Below are 26,259 nucleotides of genomic sequence, written 5' to 3' on the forward strand. Positions count from 1 at the left end.
ATGGTTTCATATACTTGTGAATGTCTTGGCAGAAGTTTATTATCTTGCGCAAGAAGCAAATCGTCACCCCATATTACAGAAACACACATGGGTCCAAACTTTCTTTCAGTCCTGAAAAATAGAACCATTGCATCCATTAGATTAACCTACATGCTTTTTTTTCATGTCAGGAGCGACTTGAAAAACTGCAAATCGCTTCTGGTGTGAGAGAATTGGCCGTCTGCAAGGACGTTGCCCAGCAGATGCCCAGGTGTTTTAACATGCTGTGGGAGGCTTATCTCATGTCCCAGCATGGAGTTGACAGACAGTAGCTCACCCCGCTCCCTGGATTCGAATCGCCAACCTTTCAGTCAGCAGTTCAGCTAGCACAAGGCTTTAACTCATTGTGCTACCAGGGCCGCCACCTATGTGTTGACTGACCATGCAATGACTCTTAGAATAGATCTAATCCAACTGGGAATGAACAATAGGATGCCAGTCATGGTTAAATGGACCCCCAAACTATTTGAGCATTTACAGATAAATTTGAATGTAACAGCACTTCATATTTATTCTTTAATATAGTGGCTGGTTCTTACCCAACACCTGGTTTTCTTATAGACTAGCAACTGGTTCTTACCTAAACACAGCAGTGAGTGGTTACTCTTCTACCAATCTTTTACAATAAGGTAGCAACTAAAGGAAACACTTAGATTGGATAGTTTTGTAGAATTAAGGATTTCTTTTTAATCTGATGGAAGATCTGACAAGTAGCAATGAAGACAGTAACCTTAACATCCAAGACTTATAAATGTAATAAAATAATGAGTTGTCACAATGTTTAATTTAGTGCCTATAATTAAGTTACAATATGCATTTTGAATATGAAACTTTAGTAAGCATAATTTTATGGCAGCTGTCACTGGTGAAGTGAAAGTATAAATAGAAAGAAATAGGATTAAGTTATCACTAAAACTCTTCTGTATTCTCTGCACTGCAAAAACACTGGAGTTAGCTACCATGTTTCAGTCAATCTGGATGTATTAGAATGCAAGAAATACTTAAGTACCGGAATAAATTATAGCTCTTTGAGAGCACACATGAAAGTAATCATATTATAAATATAAACAGACAAAACAACAATCATGCGGCATAGAAGTATTATTGCTAAAGCAGAGATATAGATAAATATCTGATATTCTTTAAAACTACTTGTATGTTTTGTCAAATTTTACCTTCAACCACAAGTCTAAAGCCAACCACTAATACCAAATATAATAGATGCACTATGTAAATCGAGTTTTCATAGATGCTGACTTGCAATTCAGGAATTCATTCTATGGGTTGAGCAAATGGATTTAGGTCTAAGTCTTTCACCAGACCAAACAAACGGTCATGTTTCTTATTAATTTTTTCATCATACATGCTGTGCAGTTAATATTTGAAGGTAAAAACATAGGTAACCTCATAAATTCTGCCATTACCTGGCAGGAAATGCCAACGTCATATCAAAATAATTTTAAAAACCAGATTATATTGATTAGGTTTACTGCAGCTTGCAAGTGTTCTCTTTAAAATTGAAAACATGGGCTGGCATCCTGTTCAGCAGTTATGATTTCCTAAGGTGGGCTTATGATCCCATAACTTGAGATTCATGTTTATGGTTGTTAATGACCAAATGTGACCCCAAAAATGCTTATTTGCAGCCTGGGAGCACCTCAGCTGAAGTTTTTCCAAGGTTATGTAGATCACGTGCTTGGGAAGGACATCTGTAGCACTCAATCATGGGGTATCTTGATAAAAATACTAGTGGCAAGACCTTTGAGGTGCTTCCACCTGCCTGATTTTTGATGTGCCCAATAACAGGAAGAGTGCTGCAGATATCAATGCCTGATCCAGCACCTCAAAAATGCTGAGTTTGAAGAACTGTCAGGCTAAAATATTAAATTTTCGGGAGATGGGCTCATTAGATGTTACTGTGATGATGGAGCTCCATCATCATAATTACACTGACAAGGCAGGATCTCAACCATGACATAAGAAAACTAACCTTAAAACGCCATTTAAATATTGTACAGATAACCAGCTTTTAAACCCATCAAAAACATTACTGTGGAAATTTCTCAAGTGCCGGAGCTAAAATGTTGCCCTTTGATCTTCTGAATCAGACATATTAATACTATTTATTCACCCAATGAGATGTTACAAACCAAAAAAAAAAATCTCATCTCATCAAACTTATATGTTTTATGACACATAAGTTTAAATGTGTATTATTCATCTAATCTTGCACTAAGTTTGGCTACAGTTTGCACCTACAGTTGCTATCTGTGAGTTCTGGAAATTTTGCCATCAGCTTTACATAAAAGGAATAACAACAAGCAGGCACAGAAACCAGAAGTTCAATATTCCAAGCATCGTTTCCAAATGCAGAGATTTTTCTCCACTTTCAAACACTGCTCGTAAATAACCCTGATTTATAGCAAACTGGCTGTTTTATCCTACATGTAGGAAGCCTACCCATCAACCTAACTGCCCAACGAAATACCGTTATAAACTTTGCAGGTGCACAAATCACAGCATATGGCAGAGGACTCAGAGGATAATGGGAAATGAGGCAGCTTAGGAAAGAGCATATGAAAAACACCGGCTGAATCAAGGTGGATATAAAATTCATTCAAAAGGTAATCTGGTGCAGCAGTCTAAAAATGGGACAACTAGTCAACAGCAACTCTGAAGGCAATGAATTTACCAAACATTTTAACGGGTACTACTATTAGTTCTTCAGTGTTGTTCTAGGGAAAGGTAACACAACTGATTCAACCTACACATGAAACCAATATTGGTCTGCCTCCAAGAAGATTCACATGTAAGGATGAAGTCTCTCAGAAAGGCATTTGTTTCCGATCCTAATGTAGCCAAGCTGTGTTACTTCGACTTCCATTTAACAAATCAACTTAATGGGTGCTGGGAGTGCCATAAAAACTTAACCGCAGAGTGATTTTAAAACTTTTAAAATACAGTTATGAAACAAAATGTTGGGAGAACCCCTTCAATACTGGAAATCAAATTAAATCTAGACATTTCTAACAGTCTTGACAGATATAATCCTGGTTACCATGTAAATTTATGGTAAGCTGCTGTGATATTAGCCACAGGTGCTACTTTTAATATATGGGCCGCATCTGGCTGGGAATAAAATTTCTCAGAGGACGAGAAATGACCTCACTATCAGACAATGGAAGGGGGGAACACAAGGCCAATGTGGCATATAAAAAGCAAGAGATGTGGTCCATAACCAAATATCTGACAAGAAATTCATTTTAAGTTTGCAGATTGTAGCTTAAAAGATATTATGTTTTCAGTACATTAAAAGGCGTAGACATTTTTCAGTCAAAGAGCCAAAAGATTAAATAAGCATGACAGCTATGAAATATTCTATGACCATAAAAACAAATTTTCTAGACTTTGATCAAAAGAGAAGACAAAGCAATGTGATGAGAAAGTGAAAAATATATAGATCCAAAGTGATTAAGTTCTCAAGTATTACACAGCAAGCCTACCTACATTTAGGAATAGCTGACTCTAGCAAAGCACCATTAATTAAAAACCAGTGCCAAAAAATCTAGTTTGAAAGAAATATGGTAAATGTTCCCTTCAAACCCTAATTAAGTACATATAAAAAGAACTCATGCCAAGAACCCATCACTAGCTATGAAGATCACTATAAATAGAGATAGGTCCATCTAGTTCACCACTAATGTTCCACTTATGAGAGTAGGGTTAGTTGTCCCCAAGCAACAAAGTTCAAAAATGTAAGGTGGAGGGAAACTAAACTCTTTCCTACATTCTGTGTTCAGAATTATTTCAACATCACAAAATGTGAATAATGGTGATCATTGTAGTTTTGCAGAATTAATTATCTGAAATTAAGAGAGCCTCAAATCTATAAAGAGCAATCTTCCAGACCACACTGAATGTCATTATGGTTTTCAACGTGCAAAAACAACTTTGACACAGTAAGTTCTAGCAAGCACCCAGAATATCATGTGCAACTTGCCACCATGTCAGCTTTCTAATGACAGAAGGACAGAGGGGCTGGGGAACAGAAACTATTCACCATAAATACCTATGTGTACTTTCTAAGGAGTTAATCCACTATGATAAATGGGTATTACTCCTTAGATAAAATACACACAGGATTACACCTGAAGTGAAGCAAGGATCATTCTATGGCATATTCAGAATAGGTGAAAGCCCTGTTGGGTTTCTGAGCTATAAGCATCAATTCACACACAGAGCTACTGACTTTTACTAAGTTTGGAATACTAGCATGGACAGGCAAAGGTCAAGCAAGTTGAAGACTGTCTCTTACAGGGAAAAGAAAGGGATAAAACATGCTTCAAACAACTTCCTTAATACATAAGATTAAGGAAAAGTATACTTCAATGCATATCTATCCTAAAGGCACCAGATGATGTCTGATCATGGAAGCTAAGCAAGATCAGCCCTGGCAGGTACTTGGATGGGAGACAGATAAAAGAAGGAGGATGGAGATGGAAGGATGACTCTAAAGCAGGTCTGCACAGGTAGGTAATGACATCATTACTCTTGAGAGCAGGCCTGCACAACCTGCAGCACTCCAGATGATTGGGACTCCACTTCCCTGAAGCCTTAGCCAGCTTGTCCAATGGTCAGGATCTCTGAGAGCTAAAGTAAACATTTATCTGGCCCACTATCAACGGCTCTTACAGTCAGGAAGTTCTATCAAATGTTTAGGTGGAATCTTTTCCTGTAGTTTGAATCCACTATTCTGTGTCCAAGTCTCTAAAGTAGCAAAAAACAAGCTTGCAACATCTTCCATATAAGATACCTGGGTTCTGAACCGCTCCTCATAGCACACATTTTCTGGACATTTTCCCACTATAATTGCTTTTTTCTGGACACCTTCCAACTTGTCAATATACTTCTTGAACTGAAGGGCCCAGAACCGGACACATTACCTCAGATGAGGACTAACCAAAGCAGAATAGAGGGAGACTATTGCTTCCCTCAATCTAGACATTATATTCCTATTGATATTGCTTTTTAGCTGGTGATCACACTCTTAACTGCTAACTGACCCAATCTCACTGCTTAACTGTAATCTCTCACAGCAACAGTCACTTGTTAATTTGGAAAAACTTCCTTTCCACTTTATCCAACTATTTATCAGCTGATTGATACCAGCAAGAAGGAGAGTGTCATTCAAAGGGCCACTTGCCTGTTCATTCTTTTTTGCAGATCCATGCATTCCTGTTACATCAATCCACACATTTCCCATAATATCCTCCAACTATGAAGAATAGCTATCTGTTTTTTAAAATATTAGCAAGGAAATCTTGCTTGATACAAAGCCAATCTGTGCAAAACTTCTAGAAGAAAGTCCTGTTTAAGTAGCATGGAGAACATATATAAATATACATTAATATCCTATATAGAAAAAAGACAGAAATCTGCATACTTTGCTCTGAGCCTAAGGAACTGATAGATATGAATATTCCATGCAAAAACAACTGTTTGATTTGCTATGGAAGGGATCTCCATATATATACTACACTAGCCTTTAAACAAATATGTGACAATCTTAAGGGATATTTGCTAACACAGCTATGATTAAAGATCTGAAAATAACTGCAAGAGAATACAACAACTTAAAAATCTCCTCTCATTTCTGTAAAATCTGTCAAAAGTATTACTTTGTACAACTGGACTCTGCATGCAGTTTTTGCCATTAAATGATTGCTCATGTATTCAGAAAGGATAATATGTAACCAGATCATTCATTTCTTTTTTTAAAAAATCAGACGAGCGCCCTCGGAAACCTTTTCTGTTTTAAATATTAAATGTGATCCTAACACTCACAGGCAGTTTACTTATTCACATCAGACACAAGACACAGAAAAGTTGAACAGGAAAGCTAAATGAAGTCTTTAACCTGAAGCCTTTATTTAATAAACACAGTGGTTTTTATAAACTGCCTTCAAGTACTCCAGCCACCTCTGTAATTCCTCAACATTTTCTAAATATCATTTTCTACTGCCATTTGGCCAAAGTAAATAGGAATCCTGGCTGACAATTCAGGAAAATGGAGGAACATCCATAACAAATTGCAAAACCAAGAAATTCTGTTTCCTAAGCCTTTTTCAGATGCAGCCATATAGTATGATACCTATAAAAAGCCACAATACTCTCCCTCATCCCATGCGTGGTTTCCTTTTGTGATGAAATCCAGTTTTGTTTGTGAGCCCTTTAAAAAGGGCAGCTTGAGATGCACGGAGATATACACCAAGCTGATGAGGATGCAGAGTGAAGCAGTTTCATCTCCAAAAATCTGGTAAAGCAGATTTTCACCACTCTAGATTTTGGAGTACTTTTGTTGTAAAGACTGAGAGCAATAAAAGCTGTAGTGCATAAAGTAGTGTATAAATAAGTGCAAAAATTAACAAAGTTTAATTGACTATTGTGGATGTTTTATACTATAGGCACACCTCGGTTAATAAAGCCTCTGACAAAGAAGCTACTTTTTACCAATCATAAGAAAACTGGAGACTGAGAACTTTTTCAAAAACCATACTTTGATGCATTTTGAAAGAAGCCTTCAGTAGGTTCAAAATGTTTTCGTTTAGTTATCCAGGCTTGCCGTTTCACATGTGAAAATTGTTACTTCTGGATAGAAAGTTTGCAGAACCATGTTACACTCTTTTTTTGTGGAGCAGGAACCTAACACTGTTCTTAACATGCTATTTCTGCCTCTAGTAACTAAATTCTCTGCTAAAGAACTAATGCCAGGAACACATCTGCTTTGTTAAGTGAGGCATAGCTATACATGTATTTAAATCCATGGGAGTGAGCAACCTAAACACACAGTTGGACATATCCATAGAGTATGTATCCATTAATTCAACAATTAATAGGTTGATTTTTTTAAAAAAATTACAAAAGACAAATTCTGATTTTGCCATTTTATTTAATTACTATGCCATTGTATATCATGGGACTTGAGCATCTACGGAGTTTGGTATCCAGGAACATCTTGCATAAATTATATAGAAAAGGAACATGTATACAGTTCCTTTCGACTTCTCCCCCACTGTTCCTTTCTGGAAATGAATACACAGAGACATATGCATTCATGTCCTATAATAAGCTTACCAATTGGCCATAATTTGAGGAATGGAGGCAGGAGGTTGCAATTAGTCTTTCAAAGAAAAAACAAAGACACATAATTTAAAGACTAAGATATTTCATTTGGCACTTGACAGAACATGTTTTAATTTGCAGAAGTCTGCATTAAATAAAAGTATCCTCAAGGTGCCACAAGAACCTTTGTTGAATTCACCACAAATATTTCAGCTCTGAATCAAACTCTTGGTTCCAGCTTTCCTCTAACCTTTTCCAGCAGATCATTCTATAATCTTGGGACATCCAATGAAAAGGACCTTTGAGTGACAGATGCCAGTCAGGTTCTGGCTGGTTGGAAAGGCAGCTCTCCAGAGGACCTAAGTGTCAGGGGTGGATCATTAAAGGTCAAAACCAATACTTGGTACTTTGCTCGGAAAATGACTGGTACCCTGTGGAGTGATTTTAGTAGGGGTGTAATATGTTCACTCCTAGATGATTCCGTAATCAATGTGGCTGCCATGTTTTGGAGTTTCCATACTTGGCAAAGGTATCACTATCTCAGCCACTCATGTGGACTATTTTGGATTTTGGAGTATTCTAGATTTCAGAATTCCAGAAAAGGGATGCTTATAATAAGATTCAAGCCAAAGTGAACCATAAATCGAACCATGGAGTCTGGCCTCTGCCATGAACTCTCTCAGAGGCTTTGGCAAGCCACTTGCTCTCAACTCCAGCCCACAAACCTTTACAGAGTATAACAAGAGCAACATAATTTAAAGATTAGTATTCAGATTGCAACTGCATAATGCGAAGTACTTGGAACATTTGTTAAGATAAATGGAATGCATTTGTTATACTCCAAATGTAGTATGGGATCCATATGCCTCTATAAGAACCTCTCTTCACAGAGGTAGGATTTTCTAGTGAGGAAAAAAGTCTATGACCACATGGGCCAAATGTGTTTGAGACATGGATGATTCAGGGCCAAGCCAATGTCTGCATTTAATCAACATTTAAGGAGAACAATGAAAGTAATTTTATGGTAGAAGAAGCCGGGTACAACTTCACTGAAACGACAGCATTAAATTCATAAAAAAGAACAGAAGATATCCCTAGAGCTTGCTATATAAAAATGTCAATATGTTCTTGCATAAACCACCCTAGCTCATGTTTATAACAAAGTAAAACTTGTGTACACTGCCAGAATTCTTAAGAGTGGTTTTACATAACCGTTTCTCAATTGTGTTACTTCAAAGATAGATCATTACTGAAAACTAAATTGCTTCTCAGCCATGTTTATTCTGACTTGCAAAGAATCTGTCCATTCTCTTGCTACTGAAATAATATGCAAAACAATACAATTATGTCCATGGACTTATGAAATTTTGCAGGAAAATATGTTAACATCTATTGGACACACAGTCTTCAAAACCTGGCATGAATAAAGCCACAGTTTTCTATGTATCGTATGTCATTTATATTATCTATGAAAGTGATAAAATTTTATAGAATAAGTCAATCAACTCAAAATCATCTGCAATGCATAAATCAGAAATGCCTTTTATGCCAGGTCAACCTGTCAGCTTTTTATACACTTGATTTTACGCCATCTGTAAAGGGCATGGTAGAGATCACTAAGGAAATTATACTTCTTGCCTGCTTGACTTTTGTTAAATAGTTGTATTGTCTTCTGTACACAGAAAATTTAATGACTTGAAGACAAAAGCTGATGCTTAATAATTTTTTTTCCTTTGAAGCTATATTATTAACTTGCATTGCAATATTGGCACACAGTGGAGTTTCAGGCATATATTTTTTTAGTTGCCACGTGGGCACAGACATATGTGCAAGTGCACACACAGACTTTTAGAAGTGTCAATAAATCAGATATATTGAGAAAGCAGTAAATATTATAAAAAAAAGTGAGGAAAATAAACTCATTATTCCAGGTCACAGTACAGCCCTACCAATGGGTATATATGGTGACAGATGTTGGGTAAAGCAATGGGAGCTACATAAGCCACACAGTTAGTTGTGTATGTGCTAAACTAACTCAGTGCCCTAATGTGTGATAAATAACCCAATTCCATTGCCAGAATTTAATAAAGTCCAGTTATCAATCTCAGTCCCTTTCTTCACTTGTCCTTTGCCTCCAGCAGCAAAATATATGGGGCCAAAATATTTTTTGAAACCCTGGCTATCTCCAGAGGTGATTACTTTGATTATTTAAGCAGAAACTCCACCCTAAGATGAATGAATAATCACAAATTACTTCTGAACAACTACTATTTTGAGAGTTTTAAGGGATTGACTAATGATGATGGCAGTAGAGCTGATTTAACAAAATATGTGTCATACTAAGCAGACATAAAGCAGGATGTGAATCTTTGAAAGCATATATGTTCTGGGGAGATGAAAATGTGTTGCTTACCTTTTTCCCACATCCAGTCTCAGAATCCTATTAAGAGAAACCAACTGGAAAAAGTGGCTTCTGATGGGAATGTACAAGGCAAAGGTCTAGACTTCCAATCTTCATATGAACCACCCTCTAATTCTTTTATATTCAATTAACTGTGTTCCTGAGCATATCAACATATATATCTCAGATATGAAGAGCCAGATAGGAGTACTCCTTATGGACCTGACAATGTTTTTGTTGTTGTGTGCCTTCAAGTCATTTCTAATTTATGGTGATCCTAAGGTGAACATACCATGGGGTTTTCATGGAAAGATCTGTCTTCTTGTGAGGCTCAGAGTGTCCAAACAGGTATTTGAATCCTGGTCTCTAGATCACAATCAATGTGCAAAAAATCACAACACATTGTCTCTAGGCAATAGTTCATGGGATTAGAAATAGAAGGGGAAAATCACCAAATAAACAATTTGTGCCTATAGGAGGAAAGTCAGAAGAACTAAAGCTCAGAATGACTCAGGCTTAGCAGAGAACTCAAAATAATAAAAAGGAAAACTGGGGCCATGTTCAGAGAGGGATCTAGGGATCATAGACTAAACATAAGTCAATAGTGTGATGTGGGAAAAGTCAATAGAATTACAGTACTCAAATCAAGCGAAGCAATATAGTAGTACCACTCTATTCTGCTTTGGTCATATCACATCTGGAATACTTAGTGTTTCAGATCTGGACATCACAGGTCAAGAAGGATATTGACAAGCTGGTAAGTGCCCAGAAAACAGCAAAGGCCAGGAAACCAAGCCTTATGAGAAACAACTAAGAAAGGTTGGTATGTTTAACTTGGGAAAGGGAAGACAGACATGATAACCATCTTTAAAGATCTAAGATAAATAAACCAATGAATTCAAATGATAAGAAAGGAGGCTTCACCTAAACTTCAAGAACAGCTTCTTTACTGTAACTGCTGTTCAACAGTAGAATAGATTGCCTGGCTGACTCTCCTTCTTTGAAAGCCTTTGAAGGCCTTCATTGACAGGTTTGTTAGGCATCTCTAAGGAGTGCTTTAGATGTATATTCCTACATGATAGAAGGCTGGACTAAACAGACCTTGAAGTCCTTTCCAACTCTCTATCAGAGAGACAGTTCGCCTACAACACAGGAAACAGTTCCAAATACATGTCCCCAGAGAAGAGGATGTGTTTTCCAGATGTTTTGGACTAAACTCTGATAATCCCTTACATGACTGATAGGACACATTGGCCGATCGGAGGATCAAAGTTTTCCCAGCCATGCCACTGAATTCCCTAACTTTTACCATGAGTTCCCTGTGGGTACTTGGTCACACTAGATTTTATGATAAAGATGAAGGTATTGGGAATATTTAAGGCTGCAGTACTAAACATACAAGCTTGGTCACAGGTCACACTGAAATCCAGGGGACCTCTAAATATAAAAAAGAGTGTAAACCTTTGTTTCAAGCATAGTACAGTATAGTTTTGAGTTTTTCTTATTCCAAAAGTGCTTTTGGATTTTGAGGGGGGAGGTGTTAAATTTTAGAATACCTATATTTGGATATATGTACATAATAAGCTATCTTGGAAATGGGATTCAAATCTTAACACAACGTATGTTTCATATGTACTTTATACATAAAGACGAACGGTAAGTTCATAAGCAATATTTTTGTGCATGAAACAAAGCCTGTGTACACTACGCCATCAGAAAGCAAAGGTGTCACTATTTTAGCCACCCGTGTGGACAATTTTGGCTTCTGGAGGGTTTCAGGATGCCAAACTTATATTACAACAGGTTTGTGTGTGTGTGTGTGTGTCAGGAGTGACTTGAGAAACTGCAAGTCGCTTCTGGTGTGAGAGAATTGGCTGTCTGCAAGGACATTGCCCAGGGGACACCTGGATGTTCTGATGTTTTACTATCCTTGTGGGAGGCTTCTCTCACATCCCTGCATGGGGAGCTAGAGCTGACAGAGGGAGTTCATCCACGCTCTCCCTGGATTTGAATCTCTGACCTGTCGGTCTTCAGTCCTGCAGGTACAAGAGTTTAACCCATTGCGCCACTGGGGGCTCCTTATTACAACAGTAATTGTGGCTCACTACTAAGTAGATGACTTTCAAACAAGACTTGAGTGGCTGATGAAGAACATACCAGATGAAGACAAATGGATTTTCTTTTCATCAGGAGTAATGCTGTTTACCTGATTGAATGATTTGAAGATGAATTCCTTGTATATGGCATCTCTTTCTGTGAGCTCAGACCAACCAGTAGCTTTGAGATCATATAAAACTTGGTTCCTTTCTTCTGTGGTCAACCAATGAGCCTGTGAAGACTATGGCAGGAAAGACGAAAAGAAAATACATTAAAACTAAAGTTAGAAAGTTCTGCTTTTTATCAACAAGACTAAATAAAGTAAATTTACTTAAGGGCAAATTAACATTTCAGTTATCTGTTATTTAAATACTAGTTACACAGTTGAGTAACTAAAAACTAAAATTGATCAGCATGCTTATATACGGGAACAGCAGACAATTTTGGAACTCTGCAGCTTATATTTTTGAGCAAGTGCATCTGTTATATGAAGTATTAAACTTGACCACCAGATGGCGCTACATTTCAAATTTAAATATCTCTTTAAAGAATGTAGGTTTGCAACATCTTGCTTTATTAGTTATCAAAACACCAAAATAAATGTGACAAATTTAAAAACAACTCCTAAAAACAAAACAATCACAGTATGGAAGAAGAAAAGCTATACATCTATTCCACAATTAGATTCACAATTATTTTCCTGAAGTATTTTATTCCTATTACAATGCACTAAAATAAAATAGGACAATTTAATAGGGACTATCCAGCATATGTTTGTGTGTTCATATTTATTTCTTTCAAGATGTAGAAGACAAGAATGGAACATGTCTTACTTTCTTATTTACACAAATTTAAATAAAGTTTTTATTTCTAACAGCCAGCATATTGTAGAGCAGGGGTCCTCGAACTAAAGCTGGATACGGCCCTCCAAGGTTATTTATCCGGCCCTCGCTCAGGGTCAACCTAAGTCTGAAATGACTTGAAAGCACACTACAACAACAACCCTATCTCATCAGCCAAAAGCAGGCCCACACTTCCCACTGAAATACTAAGTTTATCTTTGTTAAAATTGTTCTTCATTTTAATTATTGTATTGTTTTAAGTGCTTTTTGCACTACAAATAAGATATGTGCAGTGTGGATAGGAATTCATTCATGTTCCTTTCAAATTATAATCCAACCCTCCAACAATTTGAGGGACTGTGACCTGGCTCTCTATTTAAAAAGTGTGTTGACCCCTGATATAGGGAGACTGAAGTTTGGATTCCTTCTTCGTCATGGAACTCACGCACAAGTCACACTCTCTCAGAAGCATAGGAAGGCAATTTATGTTTGCATTTTGACTCATCTGGTACATGTTTATGTTTGTATGATTGTATATATGTATTTATAAGAATTTAAAAATCTAATTCCCTCTCAGAAATAAATAAAATGCTGCTCAGACATCTAAAAAAAGACAATAAGTAGAGGCTGAAATACTGTGGATAAATAGAGAGAAGTGGCCATGATTTTCAGCCTCACAGATAAATTGTGCATGCTTTCTTGGAGCCAACCTGAGTCCAAGGACATTGACATCAATCTATTTGTCCCATCTCTCAGTTCTCTTTTGTCATTGAACTCAGGATATCATTTCAGTTCTTTGGGGACTAAAAATTTATAGACACAGAAAATGTAAACACAGAAGGAACTATCCACTTGACCCTGGACTGTTTTATGTTGATGTGGTACAGTATGTTGAAAGAACTTTAACCACTGGTGAACTCAGCCTGAATCCTTCATGGAAGCAAAAAATGCAGATTGCATGGAGTTTCCCACCTTGTGGAAGTCTGTAGTTGTATTCAGCTAGCAGTTGTTAAAGCTCTTTTTCCAATCTTTTTTTTCTATCAACACAAGATTGGAGTATGTTTCCATCTATCATTCATGCTGAAAAATTTCTGGATTCCTCACAAAAACTAGACTGCCACAAGTACAGATCAAATAGAAAGTGACTGTGATGCAATGGCTTTAGGACTCTAGAAGTCTACAGTTCAAATCCCTACTTAGACATGGAAATCCAAAAGGCAATAATAGGCATGCTTCACTCTCTCAGCCTCAGAGAAAGGCAGTGGCAAACTCTGAGCAAATCTTGGAAGGGAAACTCCAAACTAAGGCCGCATCTACACTGCAGAATTAAGATAGTCTGACAGCACTTGAAATGACATGGCCAAAAGCTATGGAATCATAAGAATTTTACTTGTGCAAAGACTTTAGCCTTCTCTAGCAAAGAGGGTTAGTTCCTCATCAAACTACAAATCCCATGAGTCCATAGTATTGAGTCATGGCAATTAAAGTGATGTCAAACTGCATCAATTCTACAATGTAGATGCATCCTAAGGTCCCCTGTGAGCCAGAATAGACCTAAAGGCATATAACAACAGACTAAGAGGTAGACCAAATTAAGACATGGCCATATGCTCTGTCTTTCTGATATGATTTCAATGAAAATATTTTTTGTATTTATTGAACTCTCTTTAACCCAGTCTTGTGGGAGAGTGCAATCATTAACTCGTGGGTCAAGACTAGCTATTTCAATGGTTCATCAAATGTTGGCATTTCAATGTCCAGGCAATGTTTACTTTTGCCATTGCACAAGCTATCTTCCAACTTCAACATCTCTGCACAGGAAAATCATACCATAATAGAGTGTCCATACATTTATGCTAAAATACTCTCTTGTGGAAGCCAACAAATTATCTCTCATTGCCCTAACTCAATGCACAGGAATTGCATTTTCTTTCTTTTTTAATACAAATTGCTGAATGACTTATTTATACCTTGAGAATGATTGAGTTGCTGTGACTTTTCCGGGCTGTCTGGGCATGTTCCAGAAGCATTCTCTCCTGATGTTTCACCCGCAACTATGGCATGCATCCTCAGAGGTTGCGAGGTCTGTTCGAAACTAGGCAAGTGGGATTTATGTATATATCTGTGGAATAATATCCAGGGCGGGAGAAAGAACTTTTGTCTGTTTGTCAGGACAGTAGATAAAGAGCAACACCCAGAAAACAGGGAAAATCCAGACAGGAAATAATCAGGCCCAGCTAACATCTCCCAACAAAGGATCCCCCAGGCAGGATGCAGCCAGGCTTTGAAGCTGCAAGGCTATTCAATGCTAATAAAGCTGGCCAATGGCAATATCCACACTTGTCCCAAACAGACAAAACTTCCCTCACCCACCCTCAACATTATTCCACAGAATTACATATATATAAACCCCACTTGCCTAGTTTCCAACAGACCTCACAACCTATGTATGCCTGCCATAGATGTGGGCAAAATGTTAGGAGAGAATGCATCTAGAACATGGCCATACAGGCTGGAAAACTCACAGCAACCCAGTGATTCCAGCCATGAAAGCCTTCAACAACCCAAAGCTTTGCTGGTTGGTCTGTACTACAAAGATGGATTTGGACCGCATTTGGCACTCACACCCTTCATTACCTGGCTCAAAATAATTGAGGATTTCAGCTGTAAAATCCACCCCGTTTTGGGAGGAGAGCTGCAAAAAGTATATAGATAGAAAGAATTAGAGACTGACCTATAGGTATGCAGTACAGAGATGAAATCGCAAAAGGGCAGGATACAGTGTGGGTTCCAAGAAGCTGGGGGCTCCCTACAATCCCAGGCACACACACACCACTCTAGGATCCTACTGCTTCCTCCCTGTGGTCCAGAACATCTCCATTACTTAGGACCAAACACAAAATAGTCAATCTTTGTGATGGGAGAAAAAATAGTTTTCAAAGTTTCAAAGTAGCAAGAGTCAGTGCAACATGGTGTTTCTGGATAATACTTGGGAGTCCTCCTGGACAAGTTAAACATGAGCCAACAATGTGATGCAGCGGCAAAAAAAGTCAATGGGATTTTGGCCTGCATAAATAGGAGTCTAGTGTCTACATCCAGGGAAGCCATGCTACCCCCCTATTCTGCCTTGGTCAGATCACACCTGGAATACTATGTCCAATTCTGAGCAGCACAATTGAAGAGAGACGTTGACAAGCTGGAATGTGTCCAGAGGAGTGCGACTAAAATGATCAAGGATCTGAAGAACATGCTCCATGAGGAGCGGCTTAAAGACCTGGGCATGTTTAGCCTGAAGAAGAGAAGGCTGAGAGGAGACATGATGGCCATGTATAAATATGTGAAGGGAAGTCATACGGAGGAGGGAGCAGGCTGTCCTGGAGACTAGGGCACAATGGAGCAATGGCTTCAAACTACAAAAAAAAGGAGATTCCATCTGAACATTAGGAAGAACTTCCTGACTGTGAGAGTTGTTCAGCGGTGGAACTCTCTGCCAGGGAATGTGGTGGAAGCTCCTTCTTTGGAGGCTTTTAAACAGAGGCAAGGGGGGGGGGGCAATGTGGGGCAAGATGGATGGATGGCATCCTTGAAGTGACTGGATTGACCTTGAAGGAGCTGGGGGTGGTGACGGCCAACTGGGAGCTCTGGCATGGACTGGTCCAGGAGGTCACAAAGAGTCAGAAATGACTGAACGAATGAACAACACAAAACAGAGGCTGGGTGGCCATTTGTCAGGGGTGCTTTGAATGCAATTGTCCTGCTTCTTGGCAGGGGGTTGGACTGGATGGCCCACGAGGTCTCTTCCAACTATGATTCTAACTAAAGTGCTTGCAGGCAATGTAGGCATTTTGATTTTGGAACTGCTATGTTTTGACATGGACTCCCAGCCAAGCTCATGTCCATTACTCACCTCCCACACTGAGGATGGACCACCACATACCAGAAAAAGTACCAAATCCCGCCTAAGCCTGGAAGCTAAGCAGGGCCAGCCCTGGTTGGTGCTTGGATGGGAGACCACCAAACATGCCAGGTGTGGTAGGCTTTATATCAGAGGCAGGGACTGGCAAGGGCCCCTCTAAGTACCCCTTGACGATGAAAGCCCTGTGAGAGCCACATGCTTCCTCTCCTTCCTCCTCGCCCAGCCACCCACCCACCCGGAAGCCCCTCACCATGGTGGAGAGCTTCCTCCTCGCGCTGCGCCCGGCCAACTCGACTTGACCCGCGCGCAGGATCCGGAGCAGCGCTCTCCCGCCCCCGACGATGCCCAGCATGGCTGGCAAGCGCCCTCCAGGCCCCGCCCACCTTCCCCGCGCATGCGCCCTCCTCCTCCTCCTCCTCCCTGCGACCTCAATGGCTGCCTAGCTGGAAAGGCGGCAGGTGTGGCTTGTCAACTGATTGCCTGGGAAGCAAACTCCCCCCTCCCTTTAGGCATTGAGGTTACGGGGGCTTTAAAGTTGTAGGACCCAAAGCCAGGGATATCAGCATAAAAATAATCTTGGCATGCACCCACACTATGGAATTAATGCAGTTTGACACCACTTTAAAAGCCATGGTTCAGAGCTGTGGAATCCTGGGAATTGTAGTTTGACAATGTCCTGGTTTTCTGTAAAAAAAAAAAAGGAATCTCTGGCAACACACCTACTTCATTAAATAACACACGCCTTTTGTTTTGTTTTTTTCAGTATCAGGAGCGACTTGAAAAACTGCAAGTCGCTTCTGGTGTGAGAGAATTAGCCGTCTGCAAGGACGTTGCCCAGGGAACACCTGGATGTTTTGATGTTTTACCTTCCTTGTGGGAGGCTTCTCTCGTGTCCCTCAATGAGGAGCTGGAGCTGACAGAGGGAGCTCATCCACACTCTCCCCAGATTCAAACCTCCAATCTGTCAGTCTTCAGTCCTGCTGGCACAAGGGTTTAACCCATTGCACCACCTGGGGCCCCCTAAGACTGCAAGCCTGATCATGAACACAAAGAATTCCTCAGAAATTCCTCATTAGTACGGTTTCCATTTGCATGACAACAGCAAGTGTCATATTCAATCCCAAATTGCATGCATAGGAAAACAAATGAAAACGAGACAAAAAGGCCATAACTCCGTCCAGACCACCACTCAAAAGTCTAAACATGAAAGACTGTATTTGCACACAGGAGCTTACCCAGCTCCACCGAAATCTGATGAAGACAGAAGGGGAAATCTTAATGATTTTACTTGTAGCCACTGTCCTCCTGTCCATCTAACATTCAACTCAAACAACAAGGTTTTTCCATTCTGCTCAAAAGCCCGCTATGACTTCCAAAGTCTATTCCAACCTCCAAAATCAGGTTTTAAGGGTGCAAGGAGTGGGGAAATTGTCTTCATTTTATTCCACTGAAACAAGGCATGCCATTGATCAAAAGAGCTAAGTGGCTACAACATAAAAGGTAAAAATTTCTCCTCACATGAAGTTTAGTTCTTTCAACTCTGAGGGGTGGTGCTCATCTCCATTTCTAAGCCAAAGAGTCAGCATTGTCCATAGACACCTACAAGGTCATGTGGCCAGCATGACTGCATGGAGTGCCATTACCTTCCTGCAGAAGCGGTACCTATTGATCTACTCACATTTGCATGTTTTCAAATTGCTAGACTGGCAGAAACTGGGACTAATAGCAGGAGCTCATCCCGCTCCCTGGTTTTGAACTGCCAACCTTCCAATCAGCAAATTCAGCAGCTCAGTGGTTTAACCTGCTGCACCACCAGGGGGCCCAGCTACAACCTAGTGTAGTATAAATACTTTGAATACCTCTGTTTATTCGAACTATTTTAGCTAAAATGCCAGTATCAACATGAGACAAACTAAATTATAACCATTGCAGACCCTTTAAAATGATACATTAGTTCACAGGAAAGCTTAGATTATAACATTGCTAATCAAGAAACAATCTACATTTTCTTTTCCCCAACTTTAGCAATTTATTTATTTCCATATGCATTCTTGCATTTAGAATGCAAAAACTATATAGCAAGTTCAGCCACAAATGTTACATTTTGCTCATCGGAAAGAACAACTTCTCTTTAAGGTTTTGATACCTGAGCGCTCTCATTTAAATATTGTAATAAAAAAAACACATTTACGAAAGCATCAATGTGTCACAATTCTATCCAGTGGCATTATAGGTTCAGGAAAGGGTAAAAGTATTTTAGCTGGGACCCAATGCTGGTTACGCTGGTTGTGCAATGCGGGTCTGAATTAATGAAGGGAACACGTGCACGAGACAGCCCAGTGTTCGCCAGAAAGGGGGAGAGAAAACATTTCTATCCTGTTTACCATCTTCGTAAGGAGTGGTTTAGCATTTAACAGTAAAAAAAACTCTAACATTTGTTTACTTGCCTTGACCACAATGTTTCCCTGTTTATTGTTCCCCCCTTTCTATCCCCCCCCCTTTCTGATCTGCATTGGGCTCATCTTCCATTCCTCTATTCTGAACTGCCTTACACAAGTAGCGTACCGTTGGGTCCCAGCTATCATACTTTTACCCAGGAAAAGACCCTGGATGCAGCCAAGCAACTGACAAAACCTATTCTGATAAATTTCCCACTTAACATTAATTAGTACAAATAGGGAAGCACCTCGTCAGATACTGCAACCAAACATAACTAACATGACAACACATCTTACCAAAGCATCTGAGATGCAAAACTCTAGAGCAGAAAGATGAGATAATTTTCCAGAACATTTCATAGTCAATACCTCATTTTTCCATACTACATTCTTAAGCACTTGTAGTCATTCTCCAATGTGCAAAATTTTCCTGTAGTTTTTGATACAAAACTGTAATTTAAAGCACTTAGAAGTAAATAAATAATTCAAGAAAAGTTCTTGTACCATAAATAAAATCAGCAAAGTGATGGTGTGTGGTTTTAAATATGTGATGAACACAGTTCTGACTCAAAAGATAAAAAGTCAAAGAGCTGATCCATTGTACAATTTTATGTATTTCAACTTGATCTGAAAACACAAAGAGTTCACAGTTTGCACGTCATTCCTGATGCTCCTGATCTTGGCCAGGTATTAACCACCGGATGCTCTCTGTACGAATAGTAGCATACATGATGAAACTGATGAGAAACAGCAAGGAGAATAAAAGTAGCCAGTCTACTCCTCTGCTCAAAGTGCTGGGCAATGGGCCTGCTTGATCTTCTTCAGTGACTACTACATCAATCTTGGGCTCTATCCCTGAAAGAAAACATCCATTTATTAGCTTGATGCAAATTTAAAAAAAATTATGCCAGAGATATTTGCAAGTTATCTCTATTTTCCAATTAACATGGGGGTAAGTTCAATAGCTATTATTATCTGCCTTTTTTCATTTGAACTCTACAGATTTCACTATATATTTCTGTGTGACCTTGGTTGACGTTAACTATCAGTATTACACAAAACGGGACACTTGCATTTATATGTGTATTATTATCTGTGCACTGATATTTCCACTTTTTTTCTGGCAAAGTATCAGAAAGTTTATAGTTTTAAGAATATATTTTTATGCATACTTCTTTATTATCAGCTAGACCTTTAGAAATTCAGTTATGTCTTCTGCTAGTTCCTGTCTTCAGAAAATCAACTTAAAAACTTAGGGCCCTTCCATATAGCCATATAACCCAGAATATCAAGGCAGAAAATCCCACAATACCTGCTTTGAACTGGGTTATCTGAGTCCATACTGCCATAAAGCCCAGTTCAATGCAGATAATGTAAGGTTTTATTCAGCTGTGTGGAAGGGGCCAAAATCATATTCTGGGATATAGGGCTGTGTGGAAGGGCCCTGAGTCCACACTGGCATATATTCCAGTTCAAAGCAGAGAATGTGAAATTTTATTCAGTTGTGTGGAATGTGTGGTTAAAAAGGGAAACTGAGAAATAAGACGGATATACCATTATGCAGAGTTGGGGAGATCTAAGTTTACAAAGGTTGGGGGGGGGGGGGGGACCTTCAGAAACAAAAACTAAAAAAAAATCTAGTGAAAATGAAGCATGTTGGGTTTCTGTTTTGATGAGGAAAACTAAAATAAGAAGCATGGAACAGAGTATCTTGAAAGAATGTATGATCAGTTTACTCCAACGCAGATTACTGGAGTAAACCGATCATTCACTGCAGTACACTTTGCATTGATTTTCATTAGTAAGATTATGATTTTCTTCTGTCTTCTCAACAAATCATAATCTGTGATCAAGACTGAAAAGAATTTTCCAGCTCCATCCCAACACAGAGCAGCATCAACAGAGCTCTAAAACAAGCCTAGAATTATACATCTAAGACTTAGATAAAGTATCTTGGACTACAGATTCTAAAGTCCTGTTAAAAGTAACTGTCTTACCTGTCTGGTTGAAAAGAAAAGCTTTCAGTGTTTCCAGGGTCCGATCAGTATGGTTAAACCTTGCCATAGGCTTGGCTCCTTGGAAAAGAAGGATGTTGGGAACGGCCACTGTTCCAAACCTGGTAGACAAACTGTGAAGGCAAAAGATTACAAGTCAATAGCCAGCTTTGCTAAATAAATCTGTAGCTTAACTCCAGAACAAAATAGCCAAGTTGTTAATTTTTGTTACAAACCTAATTCCTGTCAACAGGGGAAGTAGAAAGGATTGTTAAGTGGACAACATTATTTATTACCCAGTCAATTTTAACTTGTGAATTTTAATTTGCATTTTAACTTTGTCTTGTTATATGTGTTTTAATAGTATTGTGTTTTATCTCATGTTGTACCCTGGCTTGGGCAGCAAGGAGAGGTGGATAATAAATGTATTGTTGTTATTATTGCCTATTAGTATTAGGATGGAGCTGGAGAAGAAACCTCTCCGCAATAGTGAGGGGCTTCTGGGGGAGCAGGAAAGGAAGAGGAAGGAAACATGTGCCTCTGTATCTGTGCTTTCAGCTCACCATGACTCCCATAGGGATTTCTTAGTCAAGGGTACTCAGAGGTGGTCTTAACAGTGCCTTACCAATTACAAACTTAAATGCATGTTCAAGAAATTGTACGGCTGAATCTAAAATAGGCAGAATGTAGTGAATGCCGTCTTGGCTTTCAATGGTCTATAGCAGTGGCTCTCAACCTGTGGATCCCTGGGTGTTTTGGATTACAACTCCTAGAAATCCCAGCCTGTTTACCAGCTATTAAGATTTATGGGAGTTGAAGGCCAAAACATCTGGGGACCCACAGCTTGAGAACCACTGGTCTATAGCTCATAATGGGATAAAATCATGAAGCCTGCCATATATGGTAGACTGAAGTTCCCAGCATTCTTCATCAATGATTATGTTGGCTAGGTTGAACTTGCAATTCAACAGCCTCTGGAGCACTATGTGATTTTTATCACTAGCATACAATTTACATTCATAAAAAGCATTTTCAAGAGTTCCAATGAAAATGAGAGCTGAAGGAGATAGAAACTTCTTAAGCAAACCTGCCTAATAAATAAAGTTATTATTATTATGGTATGTATTTGAAACACATCTGCTAGCAATAAAAAAAGTGACTGGAAGAATTCTAACAGATTAGTTCTGAAAGAACAAAATATTATACTGTTGTACATAAATAATAGTTACCTGCTGTGCTGAGAGGCATCCAAGGCCAAGAAACTAAGTGTTGGGAATGCTCGAGGCAAAGAATTAAAGTGCGGAGCTAGATTCGCAGAGAAACGGCACCAAGGGGTATAGAACAGGACTAAGGTGCAGTCACTGCCATTTGGATTGAGGAACTCCATTAAATCCTATGAGAGAATTTTTAAAAGATTAAAAATATTTTCCATTACATAGACTTTTCATAAGGAAAGTAAAGATGTTGTTCTATATGAAAGATACATTTTGCCATGCAGTATAAAAGGTTTGTTTCCAGAATACCTGTAAAACTGCCATACAATGAATTAAAAGAGTACCTGGTACTCACTAAGTAACCTATTTATTATCTTTAAGTAGCAATGTTACCTGTTTTCAGCTAGAAATACAAGCACTGCTCACCTCTAACTGTTTTGCTCTTACTGGATTCTTTTTGTTTTAAAGAAAAGACAGTTGGCATGGAGAACAATTAACTGGAATTTGAAATATGTTTCAACCATTACCAGTATAGGAAAATTCAAAATCAGAGCCTATCAATCAAATCCTTTTAAATGATCAAAATTAGAATTTATATATTAAAGCTTTAAATAACATAGAAGGCTTAGAATTTTTTGAAAGCAATGATATATTACATATATTGGCCTAAGTTAATAATGTATACCCCATATTCAACAATAATCAATATTACCGTAATTACTTCAGAATAAGCATTTTAAAACAACACCAATAAATAAATAATTATAAACAATTATATAGTGTTTCAGATTACATTATATAACTCTCAATAACTCTGAAGTCTTCTTTATATGATTAATGTATTTCAGAAGATGAACTGGAGCTTCCTGATGAATCTATGACAGAAGCACAATTTTAATTGGGGGTTTCCTGGTTCACAGCTCAGTCTTTTAGGAACTGGGCTATACTAACTCTCAGTAATAATGGACCCTGTTTCTACATGACCTTGACAACATAACAACATTTTCTTCAAAGTTTACACAAAGTTTCCAAGTTTTTATCCTTTAGGGGGCACACAGAGCACATAATGCCAACACCTGATTACCTAAAAAGAATAATACATTCACAAGATAGTTCCAGATTACTCAAATACATCCTTTGAAGGTTATGTTTGAGACAATTTCTTCAGAAATATAAAGTAGGCATCACTTTAAAATATAAATCCATTTTTAAAACTGTAATTACACACCCAATGTTTATTTCCCCTAACAGTTTGGGTATCAATCATGCCACTAAGAATTTGCTCATTTGAATTTTAAAAGGTGAGGAAAAACATATACAGGCAGCCCACAAGTTACAAACAAGATAGGTTCTGAGGGTTTGCCCTTAAATTGAATTTGTAAGTAAGGTACATTTTAAGTGTGACTCTAGCCAAAAATATATATTGGATAACATAGGGAAGTGTTAACACTTCTCTGGTGTTTATTTTGCTGTCTGTTCCCCTTTTCAGAAGATTTCAGCTCACTTTCTGTCCCTGTGATAACTGGATTTTGAAAAAAATGGCTTGTTGTGGAAACAAGGATTGGTGATGCAACTTCAGCTGAGACACCTTTTCCTCATGATAACTCTTCTGGAAATGAATTTCCATTCTGAGGAGAAGATTTCTCTCACTTCCTGTTGTCTCACCCCCGTTTTTAACTGTGAGTCATTTTGAAGTCATATGTTTGTAACTCAGGGACTGCCTTTACACCAAAATATGTGGGCTATTTATAAGGGACAACCTCATTTTTTTGTGTGTGTGTCAGGAGCAACTTGAGAAAATGCAAATCGTTTTTGGTGTGCAAGAATTGGCCATCTGCAAGGACATTGCCCAGGGGACATCAGATGTTTTACCATCCTGTTAGAGGCTTTTCTCATGTCCCTGCATGGGAAGCTGGAGCTGACAGATGGGAGCTCACCCTGTTCCCCAGATTTGAACCCTTTAATCCATTGCTCCACCGCAATGATAACCTCAATGATACGCTCCCAAAGTTAAATGTAGCTGTAAAAGAGCCATTATAAATACAGGGGCAAAGTGCATATAGCATATAAAACCACAAACACAGTCCATTGTCTCACTTCTCTGAATCATTCTACCCTGTTATTCCTGCGCGAATTAAAAGGAGAGTTGTTCTATGCAAATTGCCAACAAGGAGGAAATACTGGGTTGTTGTAGGTTTTTTTTGGGCTATATGGCCATGGTCTAGAGGCATTCTCTCCTGACGTTTCGCCTGCATCTATGGCAAGCATTCTCACCTCACTACCTCTGAGGATGCTTTCCATAGATGCAGGCGAAACATCAGGAGATAATGCCTCTAGACCATGGCCATATAGCCTGAAGAAACCTACAACAACCCAGTGATTCCGGCCATTAAAGCCTTCGACAATACAAGGAGGAAATATTCACAAAATAAAACAGGGTGACTTAAGAAGAAACAGATTACAATGTTTTCTACTTACTTGGGAAATATTCAAGATTTGTAACGTGAAATTTGTGATCCCCGTGATATTCCTTTCCTCACAGTTCACTTTAGGGGTTTTCATGCTGTCTGTACTATTCGTGTCCTCTGCTGACGAAGGATGCACTGCTTCCAGAACTACGGGTTGCTCTACGGATGACTCTGGAGCTTGCGATCCTGACGAAGGGAAAGGCGAAAAGGCAGCCTGCGCGTCGCATTCGCCATCGGCTGTCGCGTCGCAGGTGCCTGCGCCCATCTCCTTCATCTTGGCTGGAATGATGGAAAGTACCACGGACTGCGCAGGTGGCATGCTGCTCCCCATCATGGCATCAGCGATCTCTGCCGTCCTGTACTTCACTCGCTCTTTGGGCCCATCTGGGCTCCCCTGCGCAGGACTGCTTTCCGAAGAGCTTTCTCTGAACTTTTCAGACAGCACGTCAGTCGCTTCCTCTGGTTCAGCTGCAGCTACAGGACATAGAACATCATTGAAACATCATTCACAAATATGAGTACATTTGCTTGGGCTTTTTTTGGTAGGCATGGGCCAACTTGGGCCCTCCAGGGTTTTGGACTCCAACTCCCACCATTCCTAACAGCCTCAGGCCCTTTCCTTTTCCCCCTCAGCCGCTTAAGCGGCTGAGGGGGAAAAGGAAAGGGCCTGAGGCTGTTAGGAATGGTGGGAGTTGGAGTCCAAAACAACTGGAGGGCCCAAGCTGGCCCATGCCTGCTTTATGGTAACAACTGGCCCTTGGCTTCCTGGGGATGAGGCGAACTCCTGCCTGGGAGAGAAGCCCGGCCCTGCTCCTCCTCCAACTCACCGACCAGGAGGCTCCCAAGCAGGACAGCCGCCGAAAACACACAGCCGCCCCTCATCCTCGCCAGGCAGCGAGTGAGGGAGACAGGGAGGGAGGGAGGGGCATCCACTGCCGGCAGAAGCCGCTTCCGGTTTGTGGCCCACTTCCGCTTCCGGGGGAGAACAAGCCACGGGAAAGAGCAAGGTTGGGCCCTCCAGGTGCTTTGGACTTCAACTCCCACAATTCCTGCCAATGCTGAATGCGATGGAATTATGGGAACTGGAGTTGAGTGAGGCACCAGCGCTCTTTGGCGATGAAGGCTACTGCTAGGCCCCTTCCGCACAGCTGAATAAAACCCCATATTGTCTGCTTTGAACTGGAATATATGGTAATGTGGACTCAGATAACCTAGGGCCCTTCCACACAGTCGCATAACCCAGAATATCAAGGCAGAAAATCCCACATTATCTGCTTTGAATTGGGTTATCTGAGTCCACACTCACGGCTCTTCTACACAGCCCTATATCCCAGAACATCAAGACAGAAAATCCCACATTATCTTTGTGTGGACTCATAACACAGTTCAAAGCACCTATGGTGGGATTTTCTGCCATGATATTCTCGGATATAGGGCTGTGTGGAAGAGCCCTTAATTCAAAGCAGATATCATCATCATATTTAATTACTTATTAATCGCCCTCCATCCGAGAATGCTCTAGGCGATTTACAGCTAAATTGTGGGATTTTCTGCCTTGATATTCTGGATTATGTGGCTGTGTGGAAAGACCCCAGAGACCTTGTAAAACTACAGATCCCAGGGTTCCATTGCACTGAGTTAAAGTGGCTATCCAACTGCACTAATTCTACAGTGCTGAAGCACCCAATGTTGTGGGTTAAGAACAAGAGATGGGAATGCAGAGGTTAG

General features: G+C 39.5%; 2 protein-coding genes across 8 annotated transcripts in view; both read right to left on the reverse strand.

Annotated features, from left to right (window-relative positions):
* The window catches only part of PCBD2 (pterin-4 alpha-carbinolamine dehydratase 2), a 38,979-nt gene extending 22,138 nt beyond the window's left edge, over positions 1-16,841 (reverse strand). For 2 of the 7 annotated variants that reach the window (XM_067463692.1, XM_067463690.1), the window contains exons 1-3: positions 16,668-16,841; positions 15,139-15,196; positions 11,769-11,900 (exon numbers count right to left, since the gene is read on the reverse strand). In XM_067463692.1, coding sequence (XP_067319793.1) covers positions 11,769-11,900; positions 15,139-15,196; positions 16,668-16,813 — 336 coding nt within the window. In that variant the 5' untranslated portion in view covers positions 16,814-16,841. Of the gene's footprint in view, positions 1-11,768; positions 11,901-14,471; positions 14,562-15,138; positions 15,197-16,408; positions 16,633-16,667 lie in introns of those variants that run through there. The other 5 variants (XM_067463691.1, XM_060765308.2, XM_067463694.1 and 2 more) reach the window with 5 other exon arrangements.
* Positions 16,842-18,421: 1,580 nt separating this feature from the next.
* On the reverse strand, positions 18,422-25,710 carry TXNDC15 (thioredoxin domain containing 15). The gene is made up of 5 exons (XM_060765299.2): positions 25,359-25,710; positions 24,542-25,005; positions 22,079-22,242; positions 20,853-20,983; positions 18,422-19,710 (listed from the first exon to the last, which is right to left on the reverse strand). Exons 1-5 carry the CDS (start codon positions 25,693-25,695, stop codon positions 19,514-19,516), a joined length of 1,293 nt encoding a protein of 430 aa, XP_060621282.2. The 5' UTR covers positions 25,696-25,710; the 3' UTR covers positions 18,422-19,513.
* Positions 25,711-26,259: the final 549 nt, after the last annotated feature.

The sequence above is a fragment of the Anolis sagrei genome, chromosome 2 (genome assembly GCF_037176765.1).
Source record: "Anolis sagrei isolate rAnoSag1 chromosome 2, rAnoSag1.mat, whole genome shotgun sequence".
NCBI lineage: Eukaryota > Metazoa > Chordata > Lepidosauria > Squamata > Dactyloidae > Anolis > Anolis sagrei.

What these genes read in the sequence shown, in the direction of transcription:
- TXNDC15 (XM_060765299.2), bottom strand. Translation starts at nt 25,695, where the DNA reads ATGGGGTTTTATTCAGCTGTGCGGAAGGGGCCTAGCAGTAGCCTTCAT. An exon ending in GCTTGGGAGCCTCCTGGTCG is followed by an intron (nt 25,006 to 25,358) that starts GTGAGTTGGAGG and finishes TATGTCCTGTAG; the next exon opens with CTGCAGCTGAACCAGAGGAA. An exon ending in AAATCTTGAATATTTCCCAA is followed by an intron (nt 22,243 to 24,541) that starts GTAAGTAGAAAA and finishes ATTCTCTCATAG; the next exon opens with GATTTAATGGAGTTCCTCAA.